Source organism: Patella vulgata, chromosome 4 (genome assembly GCF_932274485.2).
Source record: "Patella vulgata chromosome 4, xgPatVulg1.2, whole genome shotgun sequence".
Taxonomy (NCBI): Eukaryota; Metazoa; Mollusca; class Gastropoda; family Patellidae; genus Patella; species Patella vulgata.
The window spans coordinates 1,850,172-1,874,137 of NC_065882.2; the positions used below are offsets into that span (position 1 = coordinate 1,850,172).

Below are 23,966 nucleotides of genomic sequence, written 5' to 3' on the forward strand. Positions count from 1 at the left end.
TAATTTTTGAAGTCTCTCAAGTTTAGATATAGATGTAATTGAACAAGAGTCCCAAATAGTGGAGCATTAATTTATATGAGATTGAATATGAGCAAAATAGAACAATTTAAGTACTTCAGTAGGAAGCAACTGTTTTAATTTGCGTAATTGAAAATTTTTCTGTCGAAGAAATTTAGATAAATGATCAACATGAGGAGACCAAGTGAATTTTTCATCAAAAATGATGCCTAAAAGTTTAAATGTAGAGACATTTTCTAAAGGTGAATTATTTATGTGAATTTGAAATTTTGTTGAAAGTAATTTACGCCTTGAAGAAGGTGTAATACTCATTGTTTTAGTTTCATTAATTACCATGTCATTTGTGGAACACCAATTTTGAATAATATAAGTTTCATTTTTCAGTGTGGTAATTAATGAAGTAACATCAGACGATGAGATATAGACAGTAGTATCATCAGCAAATAAATCATTATTAACATGTAAATGTAAAGGTAGTATGGGACGAAAACCCCAGGTCCTCTGTACACTTCCGCGTGTCCGTAAAAGATCCCCTGGCAGTTGGAATTCGACGATAAGTAAGTGAAACCCGGAAGATGCAGTAAAATAGGACGTTAAAACCAAGTTTTATTTCATCTCATCTCGTAAATACTAAAAACCGGATAATTTCCTGTGGCATCATGGAGCGATACGGAAATGTTTTGGGCTGGAAACGGGCAATTGCCTGTTTAATATGGGTTTGATGTTTCCGATAATGTAATACTTTTAGTTTCTTATCAAATGGTGAACGTCGCTACTGCGTCACTTCCGTTTTATTTGTAGCATTATACCCAACGTTAAGTATTTGACAATGTATAAAATTCTTGCTAGACAATTATGAGCCAGTTCCCCACAAATATTAAGGATATGGGTGTGGAGATCCCTTAAATCCGCAGTAGGGTTAAATAAATTATCAAATTCCAGCCAAAAATACACGACAACATTGGCCATTTGCTTCAATGTCGATTAGAGAATCCTAATCGATACGTCGATCAGAACTGTATTCAATAGAATTGTGTCTAGCGTCTCCTGTATATCTCCAGATGAGAGAGAGAGAGTATCATCAGTGTATTTTAATTACAATAATAGTCAGAAATGTGCTTAAAATTAAATACCCACTGAAAACACTAGGGCTTTATAATTCGATTATTTCGCTAAGCAGGCATCTTGATTAGCGAGCACGTGCGCCACTCATATACATACAGACTATAATAAAATCATTCTGAAAGTGCCATACTCACATGAGAGACTATAAATAAAAACATTCTGTAAAAACCTGCAATTAAAAAAAACATATTTCAAATAATTAAAAGTTTATTCATCTTCAATTGCTTTAATAAATATGAACACTTGACGATACTTCAGTGTGTTATCTGTTATTTGCAATAAAATCTTTATTTCTGGCTTGTTAAAACAAAAATTAAAGCCTCTTTACGCTAATTGCATGATGCGAGGATCTCTTGCAAGCTAAAATGGCACTTGAATAAAATAAAATAAAATGTTTATTACTGACTGGTTAAACATACATTATGCAAGAGCTAAATCTGTCTATTGCAGGTCTCTTTTAGGCCTGAAATGCTATTTAAATTATTGATTAGACATTTATTAACTTATCCAGAACATGATCCATTCTCGATGCCATCGCTAGACTGCGATATTTAACGGATTGGCATATATTTTGTAAAGGATGATTAAACGTAAAATAGATAATCGAGACTTTGTTTTTTATCGCACCGACTTTAGAAATGATGATCGAGGCTAGCCTAAAAATCAAAAGCTAATATCTCGTTTCAGAGTTGAGCAATCTGAATGATATTTTCAGCATATTCCTTTTACATTATCTAGTTTTTAACTATTATATTTACGTTATCTAGTTGTAAACAATGAGAAATGTGGTTTAACGTCAACTCAATACAAACTCGGTCATTTCGGGACTAACATATGCTTCAATATTTTTCAATAATTCGCTTGCGCGTAGGGGTCTCTAGCAGTTGGAGGAAACCGGAGATTGGACAGGTGACCCTACTCCTTGTCACGTAAAACCGGGGAATCAAAACCACGTCAGCTGACTCAATGACAGACCGTATGATACAGCGTCCATGTGCTAACCATTCGGCCATCCAACCAACTCACGATATTATGAGAGTTGATCGAACTTCGAATGGAATGTCAGTATTTATAAAGATAAGACCAATTTAAAATTTGTCAACATTCGGAATCCACTGTACAAGATATAAACCGGATGTGGTTTAAAGCCAACGACACCTTCATTTAGCACATGGTCTCAGGCTAGCAATCATTTGCCCATTGACGTCAATGTCAAATGGCTGTAACATCACAGGCTATAGCTTTTTGCTCAACATTCCGTAGGGGACCGAATTTGGTAATCTCCTCATCATAATTTTGTAGGAGGTTGACTGTTTAGATTTTTTGCTACGGGGATTTGATGTTGACTGGGATCAAAATCGCACTTCCGACGCACTGATTGCTCTGAAGAAAGACACTTCACACCATCTATCCCTCCGCTGTAATATCATCATTATTACGCAAATCTGGCCACTTTTCTCCAAATCTACACCAATAAGTCAACCAAAAAATGCAGCAATAGGGTGGGGGGGGGAATTTAAGAGAAAAAATGTCTATTTATAACTCGCACTACATTCATGAAATAAGGGGAAATAATTACTAGTCTTAGTCTACATAGCCAACCGAAACCCACACTAGTATTAGTATTAAAAGATCTTTGAAAAATATTCCCTTATTGTTAGTTCATTTTTGAGTGAAGTCTGTATCACTACAGGCCTGGTACTGTACAGCGCAGTGGATGTATACGGCTAGACCCCGAATCCATTCAGTTGATCCTATTTTTGTTGTGTTAGTATATTGTGTTCTGTCCATAGAATTTGTCTTGTATGTGTCGCCTCCCCCCCACCCTTAATCTGATTAGGTGTTAGCTGGAATAATATATAAACTGGATAGTTTGATTTTCTTTTCTTTATTTCTTTCGGTGTTGGCTAAAAAAGTTTATCCATATTTTCCAGCGTGGTTTCCCCTGGTGCAGGACGGAGTGCCTGACATCGGATGGACCGAAAAACCAAGGTCTGGTGTAAGCATTGGCGTGCACGTAAAAGATCCCTTGGTAGTTCCAATTCCTTATAAGAGTAGGCCGTAGCTCCGCTGTCCTGGCAACATTTACCTCATAGCACACTGTATGGCGTATGCCCGTCAACAGAACAGTAGGACGCTTAACCCCATTTCATTTCATTTTTTTTAAAAGTAAATGTACAATAATCAATCTGAGTATGTTTAAGCAGTGAAAAATATAATATTTTTCCAAATATGCAAATCACAATCAGAAACTCCGTTTTCCTTTTTAAAAGGAAGAAGAGAAGAAAACAAAGAGACACGAACGCTCTATGACGCAGGGACCACGAGGTAAACATCTCTTTTATAAATAAAAAATCTACTTTCCTGCAAAGCAAAATTTTTCTGATTAATTAAAAGATACCATACTTTGATAATTACCAGAAGTCTTCAGATGGAAATTAAATTTCCTGTTTGATAATCACCGTAAGGATAATATGTATGTAGTAATTATAACTCGAGAAGACTTGAAACAGTCATAATGTCGGGAATTATGGATGAAATGGTACCCGTGGTAACGTAGACTTATTGATGATATTATTAGAACTATAAGCCTGTTATCTTCATCCCTGAAGTTTTTAGTCTAGAGGGCTGATGTCGATATTTTTGTCAGTAGTCCGCGCGTCCTTCCGCCATACGAAAACCGTGTAAGGCATAGACTTATTGATGGTATTATTATAACTATAAACCATCTATCGTCATCTCTGAGTTGCTTGGTGCGTCTGCAGTTTTTAGTCGGGCGGGGGTGGGGGGGGGTTGTGTCGAAATATTTGTCAGTAGTCCGCGCGCCCTTCCGTCATACGTAGACATGTTGGTTAATATGAGAACGGTCGAATGAAATTGTAATTTGTGTGTAAATTTACACAAATCGTATGTAATCCGGATTTCTTCATAAAGGTTCTGAAATGAGTAAGCAACATTATGTCATCAATGGGTGGTCTTTATAGAAGGGTGGCCGCTATAACAAGTTCTCATATTAATGTTATAAATCCTTCTGAAATCAATACACGGCATTATGTTATAAAGAGATTACATGTATAAAATCAATACACGGCATTATGCAATAAGAGATTATAAACTAAATACATAGCAGTGTGTTATAAATTGTTCTAAAATCAATAAACAACTTTATGTTATAAATTGTTCTAAAATCAATAAACAACATTATGTTATAAATTGTTCTAAAATCAATACACGGCATCGGATAAATATAGATATAAACGGCTTGGATAATATCCCGGCTTGGATTATATTCCCGGTTTGAATTATATCCCGAGTGTTTGTGTGTGCGTATTTATATATATATTGTTCATGTAACGATATAATAATGAACGCTATTTCAAATTCAATAAATATAAACATAAAGACATAAACACTATTCCAATAAACTTACCCTTGTGAGACTGCCCCCAGTATTGTTCATAGTCCCGAAATGACCTAGTTTGTGTCGAGTGGACGTTAAACCCCATCTCTCTCTCTCTCTCTCTCTCTCTCTCTCTCTCTCTCTCAGTATTGTTCAACGATATAATAATGAACGCTATATCAAATTCAATAAAAATAAACACTAATAATGATTATTCACAATTTTAAATAAATAAAATGTAGATCAACAAAGCATAAACTACATTTTACAGACACTACATGTATTATGCAGGACTAAAATTCTAATATGCCATTACAAAAAACGGAGAAACTTAGAGAAGTTGAAATAACGTAATTCCTTAATTCAACACAATATTATTATTTTCTAAAACAAAATATGCTTTGTCTTGTGATCAATCTAATTAAAACACAGATCCTATTTCGTTTCGTTTTACTTGTTTTTACTACACTAGGATCTAGAAGAGTTGTTATATAACAGGCGTTCTGCTTGATGTGAGGAATTAGTCAACGAAACGGTCTGTTACGGCGAGTTCTTGGAGTGCGATGCACGGAACTGTTGGTATCCAAATAGAAACATCAACGCTGTTTATTTAATCAATGTCTGGCGATATAGGGTCAAAAGTCGCTCGTATGGCCCCTGACGAGAGCTCCTACTACCACTGGCCAGATTTTCATGTAGTAGAAACCATCGAAAGTTTAAAAAAACGAAACGAAATATAGATCTGTATTTTAATCAGAATGCCTTATAATAACAGACTATCATATAAATGTCCGATAATAAACTTTTCTTATCAAGCTGTCTTACAATATGTAAACGTGCAGTAGTATTAATTTGATAATAATGTCTTAATTAAAAGATGTATTATATAAGATTTGGTAAGAATAGATACAGAGATAGTCGTTCTTGCTATATTAGTAGATAATAATAAAAATGAACATAAGGAAAGTTTAAATAATATAAAACCTACATACATCGTTATCAAGGATTTAAATTTTTTAAAAATAAAACGGTGGTAGACTAATCATTGCGTGGATAACACGGTTCTGTAGTCTAATTGTTTTCTATCGGAAATGTAGAGTTTTTCTAGCCAAAGATTCGATATTTTGACTTTATTAATTATTAACATTTAAAAACGTCTCCCATATTTTTTTTTTTTTTTTTGTATTTTGGCCCGTATACCAAACCACGTCTTTTTGTGGAAAACTATTAAAACAAGAATGAACCTGTCAGGAACAAATTCGAGATTTCCACTGAACTTCGTTAAGTTATGGTCACAAACGAACTGTCCAGAATAGTGAAGAGAAGAGAGAAAAGAATCCAAGTGCCGATCAGACCACATAATGGTGTTCACATTAAGAATTTAAAAGAAAGCATTAGAAATGTTTTCTCGAACTATTTGCGACAGGTAAATAAATAAAAACAGTCAATATTAAGACCCTTTTGGTCTAGCTTAATCCACTATCGGCCTGTCCACAAGAGGAGAGAAGAAAATTCGAACGAGAGCGGGGATTAGGTCGCTTACGGTGCTAGAATTAAGAATTTGAAAGAAACCATTACAAAATGTTTCACGAAATTATTTGCTTTGGGCAACTAAAGAAAATAGTTAAAATTAATACCCATTTCGTCAAAATTAAAATTACACAGTTCAAATATGAACAGATTTCCATTAGCTATAAAAGACTACCATCTATCATCTACGTAAAAAAAGGGTTTTTTTCTCAGTATTTGCTTTGCTAACACACACACTGGGCAATATCTGTTATCTATTAGTTAAATTATCTCTTTGAAGTCAGCACTCGTTTAACGGTTCACAGCTAAGCATGGTTTTCAATTCATTTAACCCTTTCTACAGATCTATCATTAATGACAATTTCCTCGTTAGAAGAGCCGTTTAATATTCTATTGGCATATCATATCTTCAATTTATTTCCTACACTTGTATTCCTTTTATGATATCGATGATTCGAGATCAGAATTTCAATGACAGGCTAGAACATGGCGTATATCGATGACGCCAATGAGCGAGTATATCTTCTGTGATTATCTTAAAATATAGGGGTTGAATGGCCTAATGGTCTATAGGTCATATGGTCTAACAAGTGCTCTTTATTAGACTATATGGAGAAAGAGAGGGAGAGAGACGGGGGGGGGGGGTTAACGTCCTCTCGACACAAACTCTAGTTCATTTCGGGACTAACATATGGTTCAATTTTATTTTAATAATTCGCTTGCGCGTAGGAGTCTTAAGCAGTGGGAGGAAACCGGAGTACCCGGAGAAAACCCACAAGTTTGGACAGGCGACCCTACTCCTTGTCAATCGAAACCCCGCCGGTTGACTAAATGACATACCGTATGATACAGCGCGCATGTGCTAACCATTCGTCCATCCAACTCCCCTGTCTATCATTGAGTCACGTGCCGAGGTATGGATTACCAGCTTGTACGTGATACGTATCGTGGTCCCCTTTTTTCAAACTCGTGGGTTTTTTTTCTAGGTCCCAGGTTTCCTCCACATGCAAAGGACTTGGGTGTCGACGTGTCGGTTTTATATCATAAGACCTACCATGGAGTCAAACAGCATCGGTTCGACCCAACTCTTGTACGTGACAACCTCGTGGGTTTTCTCCGGGTCCTCCGATTTCCTCCCACTGCTAAAGACCCCCTACGTGCAAGCGAATTATTAAAATATAATTAAACCATATGTTAGTCTTGAAATGACATGGTTTATGTCGAGGTGGACGATGTCTAGGACCGTCGGTTTTCTCCCACTTCTAAAGACTCCTACTCATATGCGAAATATTAAAGTAAAATTGAATCAGAATTATGTTTGTCTCGAAATGCGACATGATCCCTTCGCGCAATCGAATAATAGAAATAAAATTGAACCACGTGTTAGTCCCGAAATGACCTAGTTTGTCGCCCCCTCTCCCCCTCTCTATCTCTCTCTCTCTTTTAAACATGATATCAGCTTTAATGAGGAGCGAAGGTTATATAAAGGGATGAACACGGCCAACCTGATCGAATTAAATATAAGTCGTTCGTATTTAATTCGTATGATTGTTGAGTAATATTAGGTTATAACTGACCGGTGCGTTCAATAGAAAACAAGACAGTAATTAACTATTCAAGACATTGATTAACTTTGATTTGGCCAATCGAATGTAGAAATCGAATTTTACCTTTTAACTCAGTCAAGTCTGAAGTACCTCTCTGCTGTCACTTAGTGCGTTCCTCGTCTATTTCATGCCAAATAAAGCCATGTAGCATTATTATTGGCATTCAATGTCAGGAAAACGAACAATTCAACACAGTTTTCTAATCCCTTGCCTTTTATTGCAATAATTCTGTTATAGCCGAAATTTCCATTTCCCGTCGTTTTTATTTTATTCCATCTATGGATTATTGTCTGAGATTGAAGAAACTGAAATGGGGTTGAACGTCCTACTTTCAAGTATCATCAACCAGTCGAAGGAAAACGATGTGCTATAGCTAAAATGTGCCGAGCAGTCACGTTTCCGCCCACCTTTCATTGGATTGTCAGTGGTTCTGTTCCGTGACAAGATGCAAAAGTGAAATGAAATGAGGTTTAACGTCCTACTGTTCTGCTCCGACTGGGTTATTGAAGACGAGCATACGCTATACACTGTGCTATGAGGGAAATTTTGCCCGGACACCGGCACTATGACCTACTCTTATATCGAATTCCAACTGCCAAGGGATCTTTTACGTGCATGTCAATGTATACACGGGGGCCTCGGTTTTTCGTCCCATCCGAACGACTAGACAGCTGTCCTTGTCAAGCCCTCCGTCCTGCACCACTGACAATATGAAAACCATGCCGGAATATTCCGATGAATTTTCTCGGCCAAAGCAGGGATGGACCTCCAGGCTAGGGAGCCAGCTTCTTACCCACTTAGCCACCGTAACTCCCACGACAAGATGCTGTCCTTTGCCAGGTCATCCGTCTTGCACCATTAAAACTGATGAATGGAAAAAAAAGGTGAATGAATCACCTGGTCACGTTAAAAACTCTACTGATATTGTTGTTTTTAAACAAGAATCTTACAACTGAAATCTTTAAATGTGTTTTAAGCTGTAAAATCGTTGGCATTGAAATTTACGTTAAACATTATATTATGCAAGAGGTAAATCATCCAATTGCAGGTCTTTCTTTAGGCCTTAAATGTTATATAAACTTATAATAAGACATTTATTAACAAAACAAGACCATAATCAACTCTCGATGGCATCGCTAGCCTTCGATATTTACTGGATTAGAACCCGGTCTGCTGCTTCTGATTAAATCAAAAAATGGATAATCGAGACTATGTTTTTTTTATTGTACCGATTTTAGTAATGATGATCGAGGCTAGGCCCAAAATTCAATCGCTAAATTCTCGGTTCAGAGTGGAGCAATTTGACAGAAATTTTCAGCAAATTCCCTTTACAATATCTAGTTTTTAACTATTAAAGCCATAATGTATCTTTAATTTAATGTCATTAAATCGTACAAGTGTATAGAAAGTGGTTAGAAATTATACAGTAGTCTTAAATTAGCGAGATGTTACTACTTGTGTAAAAGCTGACTAATTATAACACCCATCACTATTGAATACACAAACCTGGTGAATAGTGGTGTATATCATTCAATAGTCACAGTTTAACACCTACTTACTACCTGAATAATAAAACGGTTAATTGACTACTAAACATTATGCATATCAAATGGCAACTCTGATCTGTTTGTGGCAAATATGTTCATTAATAAAAGGTATTTTTTTTTGCTAAGTCAGCGATATGAAGTGATCATGGGCCTGGTTAATTCATAAAAATCGTTGGAATTGTGAAGAGAAGCTGAAATGTCTTAACTGAAGAAGCCAATCAATCAATTACCGTGTTATGTATAACTGTTACATACTGTACATACACAGCAATATGTAATATCTACTGTTCAGTTATCAAGAACAGGTGCGAGAGTTGGTAATATCTCAATTACATACGGCTACCCGTAGAGATACAGGGATCAATGTTTTGTATAATCTGTTTATAACCAAATGCTACGTGTTATGATATTTAAAATAATGATATATATATATTACGAAAGAATTAGAGCATACGCTTGCAGTGGTCTGTCTGGGTGGAATCAGGTATTGCAATCGAATATCTAGAGAGAGAGAAATGGGGTTTAACGTCCACTCGACACAAACTAGGTCATTTCGGGACTAACAATTGGTTCAATTTTATTTTATTCATTCGCTTGCGCGTAGGGGTCTTTAGCAGTGGGAGGAAACCGGAGGACCCGGAGAAAACCCACGAGGTTGGACAGGCGAGCCTACTCCTTGTCACGTACAACCAGGGAATCGAAACCCCGCCAGTTGACTCAATGACAGGCTGTATGATACCATTCGACCATCCCCCCCCCCCCACGAATATCTATGCATAATTTCCTACTTGGTTTCTCCTTTGAGCATGTATTATTAGTGGTGCAGGACGGGGGCCTGACATGGACAGCTGTCTAGTCGTTCGGATGGGACGAAAAAGCGAGGTCCCGTGTATACATTGCCGTGCACGTAAAAGATCCCTTTTCAGTTTGAATTCGGTATAAGAGTAGGCTATAGTGCCGCTCTCCAGGCAAAATTTCCTTCATAGCACGCTGTATGGCGTATGCCCGTCTTCATTAGCCCAGTCGGAGCAGAACAGCAAGACTTTAAAACCCCATTTCATTTCATCTATTCACAATAAACATGTAAACATTAAACTAATTTCATAGTTCAATTATCTGAATTTCTACCAGCAAACGATATTATAGTACGTAAAATCGTGTATCTCTTCAGTCGGAGCTATATGGAAACTTGACAAAAGTATAATTGAATTCTGATACTGAACTTCAGCTTGAACATGTGTCAGTATAAGAATTATAACTATTGTTTTACATTTCAACTTAGAAGCAATATTTTATAGTTGTCAATGTGTCATAATTGTCTATTATATATTTTGTAGAACTGTATGTCAAATGAACTATGATTTAGAACGGATTGGATCTCTCTCTCTTTCTTGTAAATGTTTGTTGAATTGTCTGTGTAGGATAAAGCACGAGACTGAGGTTATGCTGGGGAAAGAAAGACTGAAGAAAATAACCCGAAATCTTTCTTCCCCGAAGGTCGCCTGTCCAACCTCATGGGTTTTCCCCGGGTCCTCCGGTTTCCTCTCACTGCTAAAGACACCTACGCGCAAGCGAATTATTGAAATAAAATTAAAAACCATTTGTTAGTCCCGAAATGACCTAGTTTATTTTGTTTCGAGTGGACGTTAAACTCTCTCTCTCTCTCTCTCTCTCTCTCTCTCTCTCAAAGTCGAATACTTTATCTTGCTTATAAACCGTCTAGGTTTACATGTACGTAAAATGAGAATATCCCAGAACTCCAGTAAGAAAAACCTTATATCATGTTTTCTTATGGAAAAAAAACCCTTGGAAGAAAAAGCCGTTACAGGTTTAAAGAAAAACTTTCCGAAGAATACCCCTAATTCGCCTATATATATCCAAAGCCGCCCCCCGACTTTCAGACTGCAAGTTATTATGGGCATATATAGAATATACCCCAAAGAGATTTACAGTTATAGGTTTATAAAACATATATCCAGTGTTCAATACGTGTTATTTTTTATTAAACATGCATTATGCAAGAGCAAAATCTGCTTATTACAAGTCTTTCTTTAGGCCTGAAATGTTATCTAAATTATCAATTAGACATTAATTAACTTATCCAGACCATATTAAACTCTCGATGTCAAGGCTAGCCTTCGATGTTGGCTGGATTAGATTCCTATATGCCGCTAACGGCTATTGATAATTAAATCAATAAAAGTGGATAATCGAGACTATGCTGTTTATATTAATGATTTTAGTAATGATGACCGAGACTATGCAAAAATTTCACCCGCTTCTTTCTCGGCTCAAAGTGGATCAATTTGACTGAAATTTTCAGCAAATTACCTTTACACTATCTAGTTTTTAACTATTATAGCGAGAACTGCCATCTCTTTATCTTATCTCCCATAATGTATCTTTAACTATGTTAACTGAAATATAATTTGTAAATGTACACCGCGTGGCATTTTAATAAACATTGCTTCCTCTTTGCCTTGTTATATCAGCAAAAAAAAATAAATTAAAACGTGTTACTCGAATTTAACTCCGAGCACGTGTCAGAAAAAAAAGTATATATAAAACAATCTGATTCAAATACAGATCTATATATTTCGTTTCGTTTATTCTTGTTATATTTTCGATGGCCTACACTACATGAAGATCTGACCAGTTGTACTGAAAGGTCGGGTCAGGGGTTGTACGAGCGGCTTTTGACCCTATGACGTCAGACATTGATTAATCAATCAGCGTTGGCAATGTAACAACTCTTTCAGATTCTAATGTAGTAAAGGCAAGTAAAATGAAGTTTTGAACTATAAAAAACGAAACGAAATAGGATATTGTTTTGATCAGATTATTTATAATAATACAAAATTATAGGTTTTATGAATGAAATAAAATGATAATCTCATGTGAAACTTTGAATTGTCTTTTTTTCAGTTTCAAAATGTAAAAACACTCCTTCTTCTTCTTCTTCTTTTACTAGCAAAAACACGAATTTAAATCCGACACCAACCTGCAGCTTGAACATTTGTCAGACAAAAAGTTATATATGAATCTAACAAAATGATATAATGTCATATGAGGCTTTTAATTGTCTATTTTTTTTTCAGTTTCAAAATGTAAAAAACATTTCAATCATGCCGAGACGCAGTTGATATCACGACGTAAAGTAGCCAAGATGCTGATTGCCATTGTAGTACTATTCGCTGTCTGTTATTTACCTGTTCATACCCTATTTCTCTTCAGGTAAGTCATTCATGTTATTTACCTGTGCAAACTCAGGTAAGTCATTCATTACTAGAAACATCAACGCTGATTGGTTAATCACATGTTTGACGTCATAGGGTCAAAAGTCGTTCGTATGACCCCTGACACGACCTTTCACTACACCCGGCCAGATCTACATGTAGTGCTGACCATTGAAAGTATAAAAAAACGATACGATATATAGATCTGTATTTTAATAACATTGGTCACAAAATATGGACTACGTAAACAAGAATTGAAAAGTGCGTCTAAAATATTTTATGGATCGGCAACGGTCCTAGAGAGAGAGAGAGAGGGAGAAATGGGGTTTAACGTCTACTCGACACAAACTAGGTCATTTCGGGACTAACACACGGTTCAATTTTATTTCAACAATTCGCTTGCGCGCCGGGTTCTTTAGCAGTGGGAGGAAACCCGAAGAGCCGGAGAAACCCAGGAGTTTGGACAGACGACCCTACTCCTTGTTACGTACAACCGGGAAATCGAAACCACCTTATTATGATGCAATGCGCACGTGCTAACTATTCGGCCATCCAACCCCGCAACCGACCTTGAATCTAGATGATATTTTATTTACGATGCATCTGAAAAACATCCTGATTGTGAAATATAAATCGCAATTTCAAATCAAATTTGCACCCCCCCCCCAAAAAAAAAAAAACCCATTGTATCCTAACAGACAGCTTTTAAGGTCCGGCAGATATCATAATATTCATGTTATTTTAGACTCCTATATGGCCGCAAACCTTAATTATGTTATACATAATGACGAGACATTAAATTCCTTTCCATTACATTAAGTTCTACCGATTGTATAAATCAAGACGGATATGTCATTTTATTTTTTCTATAGCTAGCTGGGTTTTTTTTTAAATGACATCACTCTAGTAACATCGCCTGTATTACAAATTGGCAAAAACAGGAAGCGGTTCCACTTAAACGGGGAATAAATTGTATCAATTATAGCGAAATCTCGAACACCTCAAGACTTCTTCTCCTCGATAATTGTATTATTTATTTTTCTGTGAGAAGCAAAGCAATGACGATTTGTAACCACACTGAAAATGAAATGAAATGGGGTTTAACGTACTACTGTTCTGCTCCGACTGGGCTAATGTAGACGGGCATACGTCATTCAGTGTGCTATGGGTGAATTTTTGCCCGGGCAGCGGCACTATCGCCTACTCTTATAACGAATTTAAGCTGCCAAGGGATCTTTTACGTGCATGCCGATGTATACACGGGACCTCGGTTTTTCGTCCCACCCGAACGACTAGACAACTGTCCTTGTCAGACCATCTGTCCTGTACCACTGACAAGAAAAAACTACGTGGGAAAATCCCAATGAACTTTCTCGGCCAATGCAGGGATCGAACACACGACCTCCCGGCCAGAGAGCCAGCGTCTTACCCAATTAGCCACCCCGACCCGCAATTAAAATGATCAATTATTAAGATGCTTATAATTGCTATTAGACCTAGATAAATAATTCATGTCGGCGGGTCGGTCGGAATATCTATTTATTTTATTTTTATTATTTATTTATCGTGGGGTTTGGTATTATGGTATTAGCACGCGATAACCATTTGGACATCCAACACTCCTGTAGCGGAGGAGGACCACCGTATACATGTAGGCTAACGTGTAAAAGAGGCCTTGACAGTTGAAATATAAGAATATCAAAACACAATATAACTACTGCACTGTTATTAAATAACGACATTTCGTAACACATGCGAGTTGAAATCCTGTACAGGGCTGATCACGAAATGTATACCCCGGAGAGCAGCATTCCCTTCTACTATTCATAGAATTCCAAATGCTAAGGGATCTTTTACGTGTACGACAACGTGTACCGAGCCCTTAGTTTTCCGTACCAGCCCAACGACTACATAGAGAATCTCCTACGAATCTTTTTTGATATCAAAAAATATTGACACAAGTCGATAAAGTAAAAGTTGACAGCAACTCAACCATTGCAAAGTCTTTTATACTGACCGTGTGTTTCCATCAATGCCAATTAAATAAGAAAGAAGTTACTTTTAATTAAAAAAAAATGAACTGTTCTTTGAAAACAAAAAAAGTAGTTCCTTTTTGATTGACCAATTAAGTTTATGTATCTCAATAGATATCTACTGTAGAATGTATTATTGGGTGATAAACTGTATTCCGTGCCAGATTGCAACAATGACAAGAGGGAAAATAAACTGGGTTAGGTTCACGGAGTATTGTATAAAGAATACATAATTGACCTGTTATCTGTAAAACAGAACTAATTCTCTTGCAAATTTATTAAGATTGCTATCTGGCGTGACCCATAGAGGTAATACTCTTGAAAATGAAGCAATTAGACAGGGGATTCGGGCACTCGGTATAGACAAATGGATTATTTATAAAGATTGCTGTCTGTTAGCTACCCATATAAGTAAACGAGGCATCAGATAATTTGGGAGAACAGAAATCGGTGAATAAGTCAATAGTTGTAATAAATGGGATAATAACAAATCAGATAAAACCTCTTATAATATTTCATATCAATACTCATGTGTGAATGGCTACATTATAAACAAGTTCATTTCTATGTCTGTATGATTTATTGTATCATTTAAAGGACAATATTGGTGTCAGTCATTATCACATGTGTGATAGAACTCGTTAAACACGTTCCAAATATAATTTCAACAATCGGAAGTGACGAACGTAAAAGAAAATGAAAACACGAGTTATCCCTCTATATTACTGACTGAAGTGGAGAGTGATATCAGATACACGGGCGAATTTCTGCTCACTAATAATTCCTTCACTTATCACTCGTCACTTCAGTCAGTTACGCATCTATCGTAGCAATGATCTCTGTGTTAAAATTATATTTGGAACGTGTTTGACCAATTCTATCACATATGTGATAATGACTGACACCAATATTGTCCTTTAATACGCAATTTAGAGATGAGCTGGATAAATGAGCCCCTGCTTTAATGTGTAATGGCTTGATCTGACCAAAGTACGCTATTGATTTCACCAATCACTCTAATGTTAATTCTTGTCGGTTTAGCTGAGGTGGATGACCGAATGGTTAGCATGTGCGCGCTGTGTCATAAGGTCTGTCATTGAGTCAACTGGCGTGGTTTCGATTCCCCGGTTGTACGTGACAAGAAGTAGGGTTGCCTGTCCAACTTTGTGTGTTTTCTCCGGTTTCCTCCAACTGCTAAAGACCCTCTACGCGCAAGCGAATTGTTGAACTAAAATTGAGCATATGTTAGTCCCGAAATGACCTAGTTTGTGTTGAGTGGACGTTAAACACTCGCTCTCTCTCTCTCTCTCTCTCTCTCTCTCTCTCGTCGGTTTAACCGGTTATAGCATTTTTCCAAAAGTTCAGTGGATTGAACGCTTTCAACCGTAGATGAAACAACATGTGGCAACCTCTTGCTCAAAAGAAGGCATGGGGTTCACCATGGAAATTCTTGAGATACGTAGCACGTAACGATCCGACATGTTGTTTGTATGAGTTATGGGCATCATTAATATACTTCTCTATTTCAGGTCAACTGGATGGCTGAGTCTAATGGGCAACAACTCTCCTATAATACCCATGATGTACCTAATAGCTCACTGGCTGTGTTATTTCAACAGTGCTATTAATCCCGTTATCTATAATTTCATGAGTAGTGAGTATTCTTTATTGTCATATTAAAAGTACTATCGCCATATATCACTTGTATTAATGCGGAACCCCTTTACATTATTGCTCTAGGTGAATGGTTATTGTCATGGGGCCATACAACCTATCATCTTTATTAGATGGGTTTATCTACAAACAACCCGCATTGCCAACTTTATCTTTTATCCTTTAGAAATCCATTACTTTATAACTTCATTTTAGTATCGCTTTAGGGGATAAAATCATCATAAAAGAAGTCAATCCTTTTTTATTTATTTCAAATTGTGATTTTGGTGCCATAATGGCGTTTTTCGATCCCTGATGCAGATAGTTGTCTATAATGCAGATGTTGATGGCAAGATGATTGTTTGCATGACAAAAACCGAGTGAATTCTCAGAATTATACGGATGTGATGGAAAGACGACATGCATTCTATTGTTGTATTGCATGTAAATAACATATACGTGTATTAAATGTAATTCCCATGGTGATGACAGTTCTTGGCGTAAATGAAATGAAATAGGTGTTAAACGTCTTACGGTAAAAGCACCCACCCGTATAACGAAGATGAAGATACGTCATGCAGTGTGGTACGATGAAACCATTGTCCGGCCCGCGGCGTTTCCGTACGGCTAAACGATTTTCCTTGTCTGGCTAACAGGAAAGGGGAAAACCAGTTCTCGGTGGATATTTTCGCCGTTTTGTCATAAAATAAAGAATGGCTAGCTCTTTATTTTTATTCAAGCCTAATATCACAATCCGGATTTTCGCTGCGCATAATAATTGGTGACCATGTTCGGAGGAGATTGCCTTGATTAACAACAGTTGTGCCATGAATTGGAACATTTACAGGAAGTGGAGTATTATTACAATTAATCCTATATTACTGTAATCCAGGTATCATTGTGGATCTAGCACTAATTTCTTTAACATCCATTCAATATCAAATCTTTGTTTAAAAATTCATAAAAATCATTTAAAATCATCTGATTTGTACTTGTGTCCAGTTTAAAGCTGACCATTCAGTTTTAATAATGGGTGTCCAATTTACAAGAGTTTAATTTCTCGATCACTGTTAAAAAATAAACAACCCAATTGATTATTGATATAAAATGATTAATTTTTGAACAGTATAGTCAGGAAATAAAATATTTGTAAGTTTTAAACTAGACACAAATACAAATTAGATGATTTTGGTGATATTAAATAAATTTTGTGAATTTTTAAACTAAGATTTGATATTAAGCGAATGTAAAAGAAATTAGTGCTAGATCCACAAGATTAAATGATACCCGGGTTACAGTGTATAATGGGATAATGGGGAGATTCTGTTTGACGCAGGGATTACTGAGCTATATATCACGGTAGGCCTATACAAAGAAAACTCAACAGCCCGCCAAATTTAATGGTAGTAGTTATAGTATGTAATTATATATTTATATTTTCAGTGAAGTTCCGAGCAGAGTTCAAATGTGTCTTTTCCTGCAAGTCAGCCAGTCGTTCGCGATATTATACTGGCGGTACGTTTGTTACTAGTAAATACCACGGCGTTACCGCGGAGATGGAAGAAACTATAAATAACCAATCATTAGACCAGATGGACAGTGTTTGAATTACGCCATGAACAGTGCTTGCATTACGTCATTGACTCTATAGCTTGAATTACGTCATTGACACTATAGCTGATCGCTGTGCTGGGATATATGTGTAGATAACAGAATTTGCTAAAGGAATTGCGCCATTTGGACATTATCTTTAAAATGAACTCGCAATTACGATATTTTTTGTCGTGTTTGACTTAAGATGATCTTATGTAAAGGTAAACGTGGAATTAAATTTGCCTGGCCTGTTGAATATAATGGACTTCATTCATTATAAATTGGTAATGTGATGTGAAACCCGCGATAGTTGCATCACAGACCTAGTTTTAAACTGATATTGTGATTTGAAACCCGTCATATCTGCAACACAGGCCTAGGTTTTAACTGATACTATAATTTGAAACCCGTCATAGCTGTAAAATAGGTCTAGTTTTATTCTGATGCTCATCAATAGAAGCCGACTAGTGTAGATTTTTGGATTTAAAACACGATTTTAAATTAATTTTCCCATTTGCATGTATTATTATTACTAATATTATAATTTCATTTTTAAAGCGCTACATTAATTATAACAATTGTTATGTCTAAGCGTAGTACAGCCATATTTACACAATGTTACACGTATAATTCTATTTATATGATTCTCTAAACAGACGAGTCTTTAGTTCAGATTTAAACAGAGGTAGTTGAGTACACTCTCTGATGTCTCTGGGTAATTCATTCCAAAGTTTGGCACCCCTTATGGAAAATGAAAACTCGCCTACCTGGCGCTGAAAGTGAGGGACGAAGATTAGTGTAAACATTAAACATTTCCACCATATAATTAGGGGCCGTTTTGGTTATTACTGTTTTATAGGTGTTGACCCGAACCTTGTAGTTTTATCCCGGCTCTTACTGGAGACAGACCTTATTTGGAAAGGCATGCGACTTATCGTGTTGTTTATTTTGCGGTACAACAAACATCTATGTACATGTATGTATATAATTTGTAATTTCTAGTAAATTATTTTTGTGTGTAAATATTTCAAGCTAGAAATCTGACATTTTCGTGGAAACGTTTTTAGAATATTTTTGTGTACGCCTGAAATGGGGTTTAACGTCCACTCGACACAAACTAGGTTATTGCGGGACAAATACATGGTTCAATTTTATTTCAATAATTCGCTTGCGCGTTTGGGGTCTTTAGCAGTGGCAGGAAACCGGAGGACCCGGAGAAAATCCACGAGGTTGGACAGGCGACTCTACTCCTTGTCACGTACAACCGGGGAATCGAAACCACACTTGCTGACTCAATGATAGACCTTATGATTTAACGCGTACGTGCTAACCATTCTCCTACCCAAACCCCCCAGATACGACGAAGCTATTACACTATGTTTATAATATGACTGTAAGATAGCCTATAGACGTTTTATTTTTCTGTTGTTTATGGTTATATGTGACCCACTCCCACAAAACCAGTCGCACAACTTCATTTTGTACTACGGGCAGAAAAGCATAAACTGTATGCCTTCTTGTTGCTGTGAATGAGCCAAACTCAACTCCAGATGATACGACAAATTTAAAAAGAATTGCATATTTGGAAATCTTAGGCTGTCGACTATTCAAATATGCTGCCAGCTCTATTTTTATAAAAATGACCAAGAGCCCGGTTTTGTGGGAGCACCTCACATATTCTGTCTATTTATGAATTAATAAAAGAGATGATGTCTTTATATTTATTGTTAACCATGATATATATATATATATATATATATATTCATTCATGTTGATAAATGTTATTACTCATTAGATTTTCATTTTCTATGTTGATGATTAAAAAGTGTTTCTGGGAGTTCTTTGCGCCAACTGTTAAATGCAGAAATATCAGACGGTGAGTGGGAGCCATGGGTGGAGAGGGAGAGAGAGGGGGGGGAGAGAGAGAGAGGCGCGTGTCATTCCTCTTTAGCCAGATTATGCAGCATGTCAACTCTCAGAGAAAGGGAGAGAGAGAGAGAGCGAGAGAGAGAGAGAAGAGAAGAGAGAGAAAGGGAGAGAGAGAGTTGGAGAGGGGGGAGAGAGAGAGGAAGATAGAGAGAGAAAGAAAGAGAGAGAGGAAGATAGAGAGAGAAAGGAAGAGAGAGAGAGAGAGAGAGAGGGGGAGAGAGAGAGAGAGGGGGAGAGAGAGAGCAAGAGAGAGAGAAAGAGGGAGAAAGAAAGAGGGAGAGAGAGAAAGGGAGAGAGGGGGAGAGAGAGAGCAAGAGGGAGAGAGAGAGAGGTCCTTCTTCATTAGCCAGATTGTGCAGCATGTCAACTCTCAGGAACTCTTTTACGCGCACACAAACATATATGTGCGCGAACTCGTTTTTTTTTCATTCCATCTGACGCGGTTTCCTGCACCACTAACAAGGAGAGTCGGGCTTGAAATTCCCTAGGAACGTTCTCGACCAACAACGTGATCGCACCTAGTACCTTTTATCTTGGTGAGCAAGAGTGGAACCGAAGAGAGAGAGAGAGAGAGAGAGCGAGTGAGAGAGAGAGAGGGGGGTTTAACTAGACACAATCTATGTCATTTCGGGACCAACATATGTTACAATTTGCTAGCGCTTAGGGGTCTTAAGCAGTGGGAGGAAACAGAGGACCCGGAGAAAACCGTCATATTTCCAAAATGGCGGAGATGACTTCATTCTCGATTCTTGATTCACACAGAGAGCGCTCACCCTCGTTATATAAATGTCCATACTTGAAATGACGTCATATTTAAGGTAAATAAGGGAGATAGAGAGAGAAGTGGGGTTTAACGTCCACTCGACACAAACTAGGTTCATTTTTATATCAATAATTCGCTTAGAGGTCTCTAGCAGTGGGAGGAAACCGGAGAACCCGGAGAAAACCTACTGGGATGGATAGGCGAACCTACTCCTTGTCACGTACAACCCGGGAATCGAAACCACGCCAGTTAACTCAATGTCGGACCTTATGATACATCTCGCACGCGCTAACCATTCGGCCATCCAAATCCCCCCAGGCATATTCAAGCTAAATAAGGGTGATAGAGAATACAAATTGCTTCCACAAACTGCATAAATTGTTTAGTGTATAAAAACAATATAGAGCGAACGGACAGGGATGTCGCATTCTTATTAGTATTCCTTACAAATATATCAGTCAGTTGTTTCAATACCTTTGTGTATAGCAATCTTTGAATTTCAATAATGAAGGCAATGTGTTTTTTGTTGTATTCGGTCTGAAGGGATGAGCTCTGTAAAATACAGCTGATATCGTCCAATTAAAGTTTTATACATTAGGGGTTACTTGTCAGGCGAAAATTATTAGAGTTAAAATCAACCATTTTACGCGATTTTTTGGTGATTTCTATTTGGAAGGATGATATTATATAATTACAGTTTGACACTTAAAGGAGCTAAATCGCTAATATTTGGGACCTAGAAATTGACACAAGTGGGTCGCAACTCATATAATACCGTAATATGAATGTATATAAACTGATTTACATTCAATCGTTCCCGTTTTTACTCTAATTTCAAATCAGTTATGTTCCGTGAAATAAGCCAGCAGTCTCAATCGAGTGCAAATTCCTAGCGTCTGGTTATTCCAGTCTACATAAGCCGTTTGGTTTGGTGCAATATGTCTAGCCTTGTTCCTCTAGTCTCTTGCTAGAACTGGGGCTGAAACGCATAATGGTACACGATTCGTGTACCAATGGTAAAATATGTATTTTGTCTTAAATATTGGATATCAGAAGCCCACCCTTTTCCGGTAAGATCACAGCATCAATGTTGATTTAAATTGACAAATAATTCGTGTTTAAATGTTGAAGATTTTGGATGATATTGAGTTAGAGACTTAGCTCCTTTAAAAAAAATTTCCCACTTATCGGATTAGTTATGCAAATCGGGTATATGTGGAGAGGGAGAGAGAGAGAGAAAGGGGGTGTTAACGTCAACTCGACACAAACTAGGTCATTTCGGGACTAACTAGGCCGACTTAAATTAGATTCTTGCGACATGAGTTAATTCACACTGATCCGCAGTGAATATTCGATTGGCCACTACAATCACTGATAAGGATGACTTAATGACTACAAAATATTAACTTTTTTCTTTCGACAAACTAAATTCTGAAACATTTTTTTCATTTATTAGAAAAATAAATAAAGTCGTTTGAATTGTTTGTAGGTAAAAATCATTTCCTATTTAGTGTAAATGGGTATTAAAATAAGTAAAATTCACTATTTAGCCCGAATCCGTGACGTCTTATGTAAACAATGCACGCGCTATTGAGCCAATGATGGACGCCGCGTGATGTGACGTCACGTGTCGAAACAGTCATCTGTAACAGAGATATTAAAAAATCTCTGTGAAACAGATTGGAGTTAATTATCTTCCGGATAACATGCTTGAGGGCTAAATAAAGTCAAATGGGGTTTAACATCCTGCTGTTTTGTGCCTACTGATCTAATGAGACTGGTATGCGCCATAGGCCCACAGTGTAGGCCTACTCTAATTTCGAATTCGAATTGTCAAGGGCTCGTTTTCGCAGACATCAATGGGTATGCGAGATCTTGGCTTTTCGTCCCATCCTCCGTTCTGAACCAATGACAATGGTACACCACGCCGGAAAAATCCGAGGATCTGTCTCAGCGAACCAGGCACCTCTAGATGGATGGGGGGGGGGGGGGTAAAGTAATGGTTAATGGTAATAAATTACTTTCAATGTAATGGGTAATGGTAATTAATTACATTGCTAAAAATGAGAAAGTAATTCTAATGATTACTTTCAAAAAGTAATGGTAATGTAATTAATTACATTTCCAATGTAATGGCACCAGCTCTGCCCAGCGTCTTTCTCGCTTAGCCCCAGCGGCTCCCCTGTTTGGGAGACATTCAAAGCATACTTGTGATATGTAAATTCGTTTGAATATGTTTAAGTCCATCGCATGGAAAGGTATTCATGGGAAGGTATCTTTAACTGGTTACTAATCAGTTTTATTAGGTAAGCGTACAATCCGCCTTGAAACGCCAGGTCTGTCAAGAAGCAGCAGACCCTATTTTTAAAGGAACAGTGCCAGTTTCACTGGGTATCAGAAATAAAGTTCGTGTAGATACGCAAACGAAATGCTAAATTATTAAGACATCACCTGATAAAAAGACAGATTTTGTGTGCACCAATATTGCATATGGGATAGAACAGAGAATGTACGGACTTGTTTCCGTTATCTTCTGACTAATTCTTTTTATGACAGATATCATCTCACGGTCTCACATAACAACATTTTGTCTTCAGAAGAATTATCAGTGAGCTGAAACTCGACTTTGTATCTGTTATCGCTCTCTACTTTAGCCTTTAAGGATAACTCGGGCTAGATATATTCCTTAAGGTCAACTCCAGGTTTTGTCAAGGTCGTTGAGATGTAAATAAGGTTAGGACATGTGATTGTTGACGAGATTGTGGATTAGGGTTTACGTAAGGGTTAGGGCTAGGTCCAGGGTTAGGTTTAGGGTAGCCTTAAGAAATAGATCTAACCGAATAACTCGGGTTTTTTTCTTTTTTGCGTCACTTCCCGTTTCTTCAAACCTTCGTTACGCAAAAATCTCGGTGTTAAACTTACATTTAGAATGTGTTTAACCAGCTCTATCATGTAATAATGGTGGACAGCAACATTGTCATCTTGTCTGTCTGAAAAGTTCAGTTCAAAATATTGAGTCGTTGGAAATAATGGCCAACACTGCTCAAATGGGATACGTAACTTTAGAGCGCCCAACCATATCGTGACATCGTCCATCTGTCGCTATACCCAGCTGATTATCACGTCCACCTTTAAGATCCCCCCCCCCACCGTCTTCATTCGCCCAGTTGGACCAGAATAGTTGGACGTTAAACCCCATTTCATTTCACTTAAGATCACCGCTTGTGTAAAATACTATACCAAACTTATATCTTATTTACTTTAATCAATAAATTCATACTTGGCGATAATGCGACGCTCATGTTAAGAGCCATTATGACTGTCAGCAACTGGTTATTACCGTCATTAGCAGCAACGGCACAGCTCCATGATCGACAACTTCATTTAATTGTGGCGCTATGGTGTTTTTTATAGATGAATTGATTCTGGACTTCACGTTGTGTATAAACTATTTCCAATGATCAATTGGCTCTGAAACACTTTGTAGATTAACTATGTTTTTATATCAAATACAGGAAACTACAACATTAGG

General features: G+C 37.2%; 1 protein-coding gene across 1 annotated transcript in view; it reads left to right on the forward strand.

Annotated features, from left to right (window-relative positions):
• Nucleotides 1-19,498, forward strand: part of LOC126817353 (orexin receptor type 2) — an 81,347-nt gene extending 61,849 nt beyond the window's left edge. Inside the window, exons 3-5 of the mRNA XM_050544240.2 lie at nucleotides 12,326-12,461; nucleotides 16,026-16,150; nucleotides 17,593-19,498. Of these exons, the coding sequence (XP_050400197.1) occupies nucleotides 12,326-12,461; nucleotides 16,026-16,150; nucleotides 17,593-17,756 (425 nt within the window). The 3' untranslated portion in view covers nucleotides 17,757-19,498. The remainder of the gene's footprint in view (nucleotides 1-12,325; nucleotides 12,462-16,025; nucleotides 16,151-17,592) is intronic.
• The last annotated feature ends 4,468 nt before the right edge of the window (nucleotides 19,499-23,966 follow it).